Source organism: Centruroides sculpturatus, unplaced genomic scaffold (genome assembly GCF_000671375.1).
Source record: "Centruroides sculpturatus isolate CEXI.00-Female unplaced genomic scaffold, Cexi_2.0 scaffold1323, whole genome shotgun sequence".
NCBI classification, from domain to species: Eukaryota; Metazoa; Arthropoda; class Arachnida; order Scorpiones; family Buthidae; genus Centruroides; species Centruroides sculpturatus.
In genome coordinates, this window is record NW_019385493.1 from 104,714 (window position 1) to 116,693 (window position 11,980).

At 28.8% G+C, this 11,980-nt stretch overlaps 1 protein-coding gene across 1 annotated transcript; it reads left to right on the forward strand.

Annotated features, from left to right (window-relative positions):
* The first annotated feature begins 4,493 nt into the window (after positions 1-4,493).
* On the forward strand, positions 4,494-9,712 carry LOC111639496. Its single transcript, XM_023385387.1, has 4 exons — positions 4,494-5,210; positions 5,276-5,344; positions 5,411-5,500; positions 9,435-9,712. The coding sequence occupies exons 1-4, from the start codon at positions 4,494-4,496 to the stop codon at positions 9,555-9,557; spliced, it is 999 nt and encodes a 332-aa protein (XP_023241155.1). The 3' UTR covers positions 9,558-9,712.
* Positions 9,713-11,980: the final 2,268 nt, after the last annotated feature.

Consider the following 11,980-nt stretch of genomic DNA (forward strand, 5'->3'; position numbering starts at 1 on the left):
CATCCCGCTAGGCATTTGGGCAGATCGCCCAAGTGTTGGGCTGACATAACTAAACAAACCAAACAAAACCATTCAAAAGTGTATAAACTGAATATCTGCTAAAATACTTTTTTTTTTTTGTTTTTATTGTGCAGATCGTAAAAATTGCAAAAATTGCACAAAAATCGTAAGATATTCTGTAAATACAATAGTTAATAATTTATGTGTTTAATTTTAGACCCTTTGATTAATTAATTAATGTTGTAGTTGAAACGTTATATTCAAATAGTGTAATGGAAATGAATATTCTACTCTCGCATGTATAAGTAGTGCTTATTGTGGAAAATGTTTCTGTCTGTATCATTATCTATTACTTTTAAAGTCATTTTCTGCATATGAGTAAATCGTTCGCAATTCAAGCTGAAAAATTCAATAAATTCTTAAAGAAAATGAATTAATTTTGAAATTTGATCGATGATATAAAAGCATAAATATTTCATTTTATAATATTAAATGCGTGTAAAGTCTGTTATTACAATCATAAAGTCGATATAAAATGTAATATTACTGAAGTGTTATTCCACGTTCAAATGAAATAATTTGATGTTTACTAACGCATAACGAATGAAAGCTTAAATAGATTTTATTGACACGATTTAACCAAATATTTAAGTAAAAGCTATTATTAATATTCAATTTTCACACTATTGTAAAGAAATTCTTTATTTATATTTATAATAATTATTTGATGTGTAGATTTTAGTGTATTAGATAATCCGCACTCCATTTTGATCATAGAGTATTTAAGTAAAAATTCCATTTTACTGTATAAACTATGAAAGTTTTTTAGAGTATTTTTGTTTATAAAATAATTTAGGTATTTTGGACAGAGTTTTCGCTTCAAATTTCGAATTAACCGAATTCCTTAATTAATATGTAAATCTTTATGTTCCCAGTTGAGACAAAAGCAGCATAAAATTACGAACTAACGACGATTTCCTTATAAAATTTTATAAAAAATCCTTATAAAATTAAACGACGATTTTGTTTATAAAATAATTTAGGTATGGCCTTTATTTATCAGTGAAAAGAAGCATTTAATACAAGTCACTTGCAATTAAAATTTACCATTAAATATTCTTTACGAATACATTAAAAATGGCTTAATATAATTTAATTTTAAATCGTTTATACGGTATTATTGCACAGAAAACATTTAATACTTTATTCTCAATTCTATATTATTTTTATTCACGAATTATAGTGAGCTGAAATTACCTGCAGCTTACTTAAAGACGTTTTGCGAATTATTTTCCTATTTGGAGATTGCCACTTTACATATAAGAGGCATGCCGAAATTTCAGTCTTTTTCTTCTCGGACAAAACACACAATATTGTTTTTATACTCAAAACATTACGAAAAAAGAAAAACTAAGATAAATTAGACAATTTCAATGAATAAAAATTAAATGCAACATTTGATTCTCTTTATATAAGACATCTTTTACTTTATGACGTTATACAATTTATTTTTTTAGTAAATAAAACTATTCCTTTGTACAGGAAATCGTCGTTAGTTCGTAATTTTATGCTGCTTTTGTCTCAACTGGGAACATAAAGATTTACATATTAATTAAGGAATTCGGTTAATTCGAAATTTGAAGCGAAAACTCTGTCCAAACTATCATTTTATATGCATATGCGTACGAACGAAAATAACATTCTATATAAATAGCTGTATTTGCTTAATAAATTACATCAGATACGTGGCATTTGGCATATTAAACGGAAAAATGTAAATCTCGGATGATTCGAAGTCGTGATTAAAGTCCATTGAATTTCGAACTAACGAGAATTTCCTGTATACCTCTTGATACAGTATGATAGAGCTGCCTTGTTTATCTTCATTGAATGCAATCCACATTTTTCACTCCGAATTATATTTATTGTTTTATACTGCTCACATTTATTAAATAAACAGTCTATATAATCGTCAAATGATATTGTATTTTTAACAACAATTCTTAACTCCTTCAGCTTTTTTTTTTTTTTTTCAAATTTACTTTCAAGTTTCAATATTTAAATAGATAATTATTATTTTATAAAAATATTACATTACTGAACAAAGACTTCCCGTCTAATTGCATGTCTTCCGCTATTTCATTCCATTTTATTGTTAAAATATTTCTATTTCTGTGAACAGGAAGATGTTTATTCCATATTTCAGAATGAGAATAAATAAAATTAAATTTTTTTACACCGAGTCCAGTATCTTGTTAGGCCGTCTTTTACTCGTGCCAGGGTGCAGCATTCAGTGAGACAAGGCGAGTCGCGAGGAATTTTTTTAGGGTAAAATGCCAAATAAGCGAGATGGTTTATACTGTATAACGGACAACACATCACTTTTTATTTAAATACTCTATGCTGAAATGGAGTGCGAATTATATGCTGTAATATACGATAACAATTCCATTTTTATTACATTAACAATAATCGAGCTACACTATAACCTACACATCAAAGAATTATTACAAATATAAATAAAGAATTTTTTACAATAGTGTGAAAATTGAATATTAATAATAGCTTTTACTTAGATATTTCGTTAAATCGTATCAATAAAATCTATTTAAGGTTTCGTTCGTTATGCGTTAGTAAACATCAATTTATTTCATTTGAACGTGGAATGAAACTTCAGTAATGTTACATTTTATATCGACTTTATGATTGTAATAACATAGACTTTACACGCATTTTATAGTACAAAATTATTATGAAATATTTATGCTTTTATGTCATGATGAAATTTCAAAATTAATTCATTTTTCAGCTTAAATTGCGAACGATTTTCTCATACACAAAAATGACTTTAAAAGTAATAAATAATGATACAGACAGAAACATTTTGCACAATGAGAACTATTTATACATGCGAGAGTAGAATATTCATTTCCATTACACTACTTGAATATAACGTTTCAACTACAACATAACTTCTCCGAAATTAATTAATTGATCAACAAAAAATTAATTAATTAATTAATAAAAACATCTAAAATCAAACACACAAATTATTAACTATTGTATTTACAGAATATCTTAGGATTTTCGTGCAATTTTTGCAATTTTTACGATCCGCACATTAAAAACAGAACAAAGTGATTTTGCAGATATTCAGTTTATACATTTTTCAATACAGTAGTTTTGTTTGGTTTAGTTTGTTTAGTTACGACAACGCAACACTTGGGCGATCTGCCCAAATGCCTAAGGGGGATGCCTTCCGGGAGGACTTTTTAAGAAAAACTGGCCCCTATTTAGGCGTTACAGACGTGAAGAAAACCCGGAAAAATTCCACGTGGCCAGCCCGTCCGAGCGAGGCCGAGACCACGACCGAACTCCCAGTGTTCGGGGTACAAAGACCGCTTGGCCACTGGTGGGCCCATTTTTGAATAGGAAATAATGTACTTTTTCAATCTGTTTCTCTTTTATACACATGAATGCGTATGTTTGAGTGTCTTCGATATTTAATATTAATATCATTAGAACTTTTTGGCGACAAATTACAATTTTCTTCGTGCATTTGCAACAAATGTAATTCAATATCTAATTAATCAGTGAAATTGTCAAGTTTTTGCCAAAAAAACCAATCTCAAATTTGCTTTTTGTGTAGTAACAAATGGTACTCAATTATGAATATTAAAAACGTATTTATATTTCTTTTTAATGAACAGTTGCATTACTAATTACGATGTTTTCATTTATTCTTGACGTGCAACTCTTTCGTCCAAGTACTCCAGTGAGTTGAATTAGAGTTGAGAAAACTGAATAAAATCCACTCATTACCTATAACGATATAAAAACGTTAAATTATTATATAGGAGAAAGGAGATATAAAATAATATATGTATAATATATGTGTACTATTAATACATCTACAAATATTTTAAAAATAATTTCTATTTACCCGAATTAGAANAGGAGAAAGGAGATATAAAATAATATATGTATAAATAATATATGTATAATATATGTGTACTATTAATACATCTACAAATATTTTAAAAATAATTTCTATTTACCCGAATTAGAAAGTTCTTCTTCACGCAAAAGAATCCGCCAATGGATATACCAAAAGGTCTTCCTCCAAATTTCTTCATGAATCCAATCATCTGAAATAAATTATTTGTATTAAAATAATAATTAATCACAAGAGTTAAATTAAAGATAATACGATACTTTGAATTTATACTCCAAAGAAAGAGGCTCCGAATAGAATTTCCCAATTGAAATGAAATTATCGTATACCTGAAATGATATTAATATTTTAACTTTATTATAATTAAGTAGAATTAAATTGGTGTTATTAATACTTACAATCGATGTAAGTGTCGACAGTGCCCAAGAAACTAACAATGATCCAAGTAAAAATATCAACGCCATAATAGATACAGAAATACNTTTACGAGCTCATAATAGAGTTCATCTTGTGGCATGTAGTATTATTGTTTATAATGATGATAACAACTTCAAACTTTCTTTGCTCGGAAGTATTTCTCGTTTATGAAAACGAAGCATTTTATGCCAAAATTGTTTTTCTGGGCCTTGCAGTTTATGTCGCTCTTCAGTTCAGTATTTTGAAAAGAAGAAAAATATCTATCCATTATTTAAAGAGCCAATACGACGGCGAAGAAGATTTTGTCGACAGAAGCGAAAGATATATGTTCATTTTCTTTGCATTCTTTTCGTTTATTCTCATATGTATTTTTGCGATGTTTTCCTTTGTCAGTTATTTTTCCGTAGCCAGAGTTATAAACGATAATAAAGTAATATTATATTGCACGTTTATTATTCAGCTATGGTTAACTTATACTTCGTCACAGATATCCTTTGTATTACTATCATTCGCATTTGGTTCTATACTATTAGGAAAACGATTTGTGGAAGTCTCCAAAGAATTAGAAAATACAAACCGAGCAACTAAAGCGTTTTTACAAAATCTTATGGAGAAAATTTTGAAATTATGGGAATTTTTTCAAGAAGTAAACGAAAATTGGAGTATTCTTTTTCCTGTTATATACATACATTTTGTTTACGAATCCTGCTTTTTCCTTTTTGGAAGTCTTTTCGCCAAAATAAATGTCATCTTACGTATTTCTGTATTTGTTACTGCATTGATATTATTAATTGGATCATTGTTAGTTTCTTGGGCACTGTCGAAATTTACATCGATTGTAAGTATTAATAACACCAATTTAATTCCACTTAAAATAGTGTTAAAATATAAATGTCATTTCAGGTATACGACAATTTCATTTCAATTGGGAAATTCTATTCAGAACCTCTTTCCTTGGAGTATAAATTCAAAGTATCGTATTATTTTTAATTTAACTCTCGTGATTAATTATTATTTGATACAAATAATTTATTTCAGGTGATTGGATTCATGAAGAAATTTGGAGGAAGACCTTTTGGTATATCCGTTGGCGGATTTTTTTACGTGAAGAAGAACTTTCCAATTCGGGTGAGTAAAAACTATTATAAAAATATTTGTAGATGTATTATTACTACGTATATATTATACGTATATAAAATAATATATGTATTAATTATACATATATTATTTTATAAGTATTATACGTAAATATTTATACATATAATACTTATAAAGTAACCTGTCGAATTTTAATTGCTACGTCTTTAATAACGTTAATAATTTTGTAAATTTAACCAATTAATGATACTAACCAATTATTATTAATTGGGCTGCAATTTGAAAGACTTGTGGATCTATAAATTCTCACTGTCGTTCCTCTGACTCTTTCCGTAATTTTGATAATGAGTTAGATAGATGAAGACCAGAAGTGAAAACCTTAGGATTCATTCAGAAGGCTCCGATTAACTACATGAAAACTTTTAATGAAAACCGAAAGTCACGTTACTGTATTTCATTTCAAATCCTGTCCTCTGAAAGCAGTTAATGGATGACCAGCGCGACTGCATTGTTAAAGAAAAAGTGTGATGTACAGGGGCAAAGCCACTACTAATTTGAGGTGGAGAGGATATATTTTAAATTAAAAATTGCAGCCCAGCTTTATGATAAAGTTACAACAAATAATTGCTTGTTTAGCATTATGAATGTTATTCTTGTTCAAACTTTCATATTTTAATCCATAATCAATATTACTTTTCATCACATGTGATAATCATAATTTTAATTAATGTCTGTGAGTAATTTAAAATATTTTTATCTCCTTAAATACCAATTTAGACATGGAAGTTTAAAATTTTAATAGAAGATTATTGAAAGACAGCACACTTTAACCATTATTGTAATGACATTAGTTCATGGTCTTTTATTTAACTTCTAAATTTGGATTTTTTAAAATAAATGCTAAAATTTATAAAAATAGTTTTCATATATTCTCCTGTCTGCAGATGACAAACAGGTTACATAACTAATTTAGTTGAGATCAACATAAAATTCCCAAAATGTTTTCATAGACTGGAAACATTCAAAAGATTCTAATATCACTTCACAAACACAATAAGCAGACAAATATTTTTTGATTATTGATGCTTAAAATGATTTTTTTCATTGATCTAGATCCAGCAGTCAGCAACCTTTCTCACCTCAAGGACCTCTAAAGTCACAATTTTGAATCCTGCAAACCAATATCATGAATTTTTTTAAACAATACAAAATCTGTAGAATAATAATCATAAAAGTTCAATTTTACTATATTAATATGAAACTAACATGTTTAGGCTTGCATTAATTTGTTATAATTAAAGTTCATTGCTGCTTGTTTGAAACAAGTTTATGGATTCTTCGTGCCTTTCCACGAAGGACGACAATCACACAATATTGTTTATTGTTCATTATTTATTGATAACAGTCACTTTGTTTTTGGTTTTAGATTCGAATAAAAAACCCCAATGAGTGAAAAAAGCAACTAAGCATTTTGCATTTCTTTCATAATACTTCGCGTAACCTTCAGTTGATCAATGTTCAAATTTCTCTAAGGACCACCCAAATTTTCTCACGGACCACTGGTTGCCGACCGTTGATCTAGACATCTTTAGGAACACAGGTGTGAATAAAATAACTTTTACCAGTAATAAAATAAAATGCACAAACTTATGCTATAGGGGTCAGATATAAATTGTTGATACACATTTTAATCTTTCTTTCTTCTTCAGATCATTGTTTTCTAATTAGAACATTGAAAAGAACTATGAAAATTTACACTGAAGTGCATTCTACTGCTTTAAACTGTTATGTCACATTTTCTGTAACTAGGGTGATTAGATAAACTCTTTTAGGAATCCATAAACTGTATACTCTTTTTTTTTCCTCACCAAAATCTCAAATTATACACTTTTCATTTAAAAATTATTAGTACTTGACTGCTTGCTGTTCTTTCAATTAGTTGTATATCCTTCAAAGCATAGCATGAAGTTGCTATTGAGAACAAATCATACAGCAACACTCCTTTTGATGGAAAAATTAGATTTATTTTCTATCAGACAGTTTTATGCAATTTTAAACCTAGGCCTAGAAGTTGAAGAAGAAAGAATACATACCTCTAGGCAACAAAATGCAGATTTTGTATGAGTATTAGTCTCAATTTTTTCTTTGTGTTACACAAATTTGCATTATATGGCAGTTCCCTGTATTTATCTACTTTAAAGGCTTCCAGGGTAACAGTTATCAAGATTTCCTACTACAATTTTAATGTTGTGGCAGTGCTATCAGATCATATAAGTCTACATTTCATAATTATTTTAAATCCCATATCCCTGGATCTAATGATCTTTTATTTCATTTTTTTAAAATAAAAAAAAAATTTAAGTAAGAATTTGATTAGAAAGAATAGAAATAATGATCAAGAAGAAAAGATACTTTGAAAACATTTATAAGGATCATATAAGGATTTATAAGGATCACATTTTAATCCACAGAATATAATTTAAAAACCATTTTTAAATATATGTAATTGGAAATAACTTAATTATAAGTAATGATATACAAATTTCTGTTAAAAGAATATATATTTTAAACTATAGATATTTAAAGATATTATTTCATTAAACAAAGAAATATTACAGATAAATTTATAATACACCTTGTAACAAAAAAATTAATAGTCTAGAAAAATAGTCTAAAAATCAATAATACTCAGTATGCACATATCTACTGGTTAGATGGCAGCAGTGAAAGCACAGAACAGTCTGAGAGTGCCAACACACTTTGGAATGCTCTGTACCTTCAGAGAAGCAGATTCTGGGGCATATAATAAGGAGCGTTGTTTGCTTGCATTTATAAATCTATCAATTATTATTGCAATTGTGTTAAATTCATTATCCAATGAGAATATCTGGACAATACAGTTTAAAACTGTATTGTCCAGAGCGAGTTTAAAAGTGGCCAGAGAACAAAATGAAAATGTAGATTTAGCAACCATCATCTGGATTACAATTATATGATTATATTGGTTGCAGTGGGTTTAGGAGACAGACTTATCTGCCACAAAGGTCTAGAGGTTCAGGACAACAACTGTTAAAAGAATCACACTGTAGTGGATATAACTTGAAGTCTTCAATAATACCTAGTTTTTCTGACCACATCCAGAGATATGTAGGATCTTCCATGCAGCAATGCAGTACTATCATACACTATTAGAAGGCAACTTCATTTTCAGCACTTTTTAAGACATCTCCTTTAACTATCCTGCCTTAGCAGCACTGTCTGGAATATAAATGAATCTGGATATCTACCAATGTCCAAATGATGCCATATGATGNCAGAAGACTCCGGAAACAGGTTTACTCGTACAGTACATTGAAGCACTTGCAGCGAGTGCATACCGTTTCATCTGTGTTGTCCTTTTTCTACTCCCGAAGTAGACGTCAACTTCCATTATCAATAAACATCAGAAAATTCTTGACTTTCCATATATTCCGGTATTATAAAAGAAAGTAATGAATGACATTTTTTAATTTTTCCATTCAACTTTGTCGTATTTTGACCAAAAGTTGGTCTTAAAAACGAAGAATGTTTTCTGATTTTAAGGCCATGTTATCCCCGATTTCAATCAATGAGCCTTTCTCACAGTGCCGATCCAACATCAAATCGTACCTTGTAGTTTTAAGCTTCTTGCATAATGTATGATGTCATTTTTTATTGTCTCTTTCTCTCGTATAGTCTACTTGTGCCGCTGTTCAAAAATATCTCATTGGCGGACTGCCTGAAAAATATCGGGCCTCCTCCCTTATCGTTTGGCCTCACCCCTCGGTGTTGATTCCATCGTGCGCTCGGATTGGAATAGATAAATGCCCAATAATTTCCCACTAGGCATGAAGAGAAAAACAATATTTCTAAAAAGTTTTTACTTACAATCAATTATTAATACTTTATTTCTCCTGTATAATTCAACATTTTTATTCCGTTCTAGGTAATGAGTGGATTGTATTCAGTTTTCTCAACTCTAATTCAGCTCACTGGAGTACTCCGACGAAAAAGTTGCACGTCAAGAATAAATGAAAACGTCGTAATTACTAATACAACTGTTCATTAATTACCATTTGTTACTACACAAAAACAAATTTGAGACTGGTTTTGTGGCAAAAATTTGACAATTTCACTGATTAATTAGATATTGAATTACATTTGTTGCAAATGCACGAACAAAATTGTAATGTGTGGCCAGAAAGTTCTACTGATATTAAATATCGAAGACATTTAAACATACGCATTCATGTGTATAAAAGAGAAACAGATTAAAAAAGTACATTATTTACTATTGAAAAATGGGCCCACCAGTGGCCAAGCGGTCTTCGTACCCCGAACACTGGGAGTTCGATCGTGGTCTCGGCCTCGCTCGGACGGGCTGGTCACGTGGAGTTTTCCGGGTTTTCTTCACGTCTGTAACGTCTAAATAGGGGCCAGTTTTCCTTAAAAAGACCTCCCGGAAGGCATCCCGCTAGGCATTTGGGCAGATCGCCCAAGTGTTGGGCTGACATAACTAAACAAACCAAACAAAACCATTCAAAAGTGTATAAACTGAATATCTGCTAAAATACTTTTTTTTTTTTGTTTTTATTGTGCAGATCGTAAAAATTGCAAAAATTGCACAAAAATCGTAAGATATTCTGTAAATACAATAGTTAATAATTTATGTGTTTAATTTTAGACCCTTTGATTAATTAATTAATGTTGTAGTTGAAACGTTATATTCAAATAGTGTAATGGAAATGAATATTCTACTCTCGCATGTATAAGTAGTGCTTATTGTGGAAAATGTTTCTGTCTGTATCATTATCTATTACTTTTAAAGTCATTTTCTGCATATGAGTAAATCGTTCGCAATTCAAGCTGAAAAATTCAATAAATTCTTAAAGAAAATGAATTAATTTTGAAATTTGATCGATGATATAAAAGCATAAATATTTCATTTTATAATATTAAATGCGTGTAAAGTCTGTTATTACAATCATAAAGTCGATATAAAATGTAATATTACTGAAGTGTTATTCCACGTTCAAATGAAATAATTTGATGTTTACTAACGCATAACGAATGAAAGCTTAAATAGATTTTATTGACACGATTTAACCAAATATTTAAGTAAAAGCTATTATTAATATTCAATTTTCACACTATTGTAAAGAAATTCTTTATTTATATTTATAATAATTATTTGATGTGTAGATTTTAGTGTATTAGATAATCCGCACTCCATTTTGATCATAGAGTATTTAAGTAAAAATTCCATTATACTGTATAAACTATGAAAGTTTTTTAGAGTATTTTTGTTTATAAAGTAATTTAGGTATAATGGCCTTTATTTATCAGTGAAAAGAAGCATTTAATACAAGTCACTTGCAATTAAAATTTACCATTAAATATTCTTTACGAATACATTAAAAATGGCTTAATATAATTTAATTTTAAATCGTTTATACGGTATTATTGCACAGAAAACATTTAATACTTTATTCTCAATTCTATATTATTTTTATTCACGAATTATAGTGAGCTGAAATTACCTGCAGCTTACTTAAAGACGTTTTGCGAATTATTTTCCTATTTGGAGATTGCCACTTTACATATAAGAGGCATGCCGAAATTTCAGTCTTTTTCTTCTCGGACAAAACACACAATATTGTTTTTATACTCAAAACATTACGAAAAAAGAAAAACTAAGATAAATTAGACAATTTCAATGAATAAAAATTAAATGCAACATTTGATTCTCTTTATATAAGACATCTTTTACTTTATGACGTTATACAATTTATTTTTTTAGTAAATAAAACTATTCCTTTGTACAGGAAATCGTCGTTAGTTCGTAATTTTATGCTGCTTTTGTCTCAACTGGGAACATAAAGATTTACATATTAATTAAGGAATTCGGTTAATTCGAAATTTGAAGCGAAAACTCTGTCCAAACTATCATTTTATATGCATATGCGTACGAACGAAAATAACATTCTATATAAATAGCTGTATTTGCTTAATAAATTACAGCAGATACGTGGCATTTGGCATATTAAACGGAAAAATGTAAATCTCGGATGATTCGAAGTCGTGATTAAAGTCCATTGAATTTCGAACTAACGAGAATTTCCTGTATACCTCTTGATACAGTATGATAGAGCTGCCTTGTTTATCTTCATTGAATGCAATCCACATTTTTCACTCCGAATTATATTTATTGTTTTATACTGCTCACATTTATTAAATAAACAGTCTATATAATCGTCAAATGATATTGTATTTTTAACAACAATTCTTAACTCCTTCAGCTTTTTTTTTTTTTTTTCAAATTTACTTTCAAGTTTCAATATTTAAATAGATAATTATTATTTTATAAAAATATTACATTACTGAACAAAGACTTCCCGTCTAATTGCATGTCTTCCGCTATTTCATTCCATTTTATTGTTAAAATATTTCTATTTCTGTGAACAGGAAGATGTTTATTCCATATTTCAGAAT

Bases quoted from the DNA above. Each gene is read 5' to 3' on its own strand.
- LOC111639496 (XM_023385387.1), top strand. From the start codon at position 4,494: ATGATAACAACTTCAAACTTTCTTTGCTCGGAAGTATTTCTCGTTTAT. The intron at 5,211-5,275 runs GTAAGTATTAAT...ATGTCATTTCAG, and splicing joins TGTCGAAATTTACATCGATT to GTATACGACAATTTCATTTC. The intron at 5,501-9,434 runs GTGAGTAAAAAC...ATTCCGTTCTAG, and splicing joins AGAAGAACTTTCCAATTCGG to GTAATGAGTGGATTGTATTC.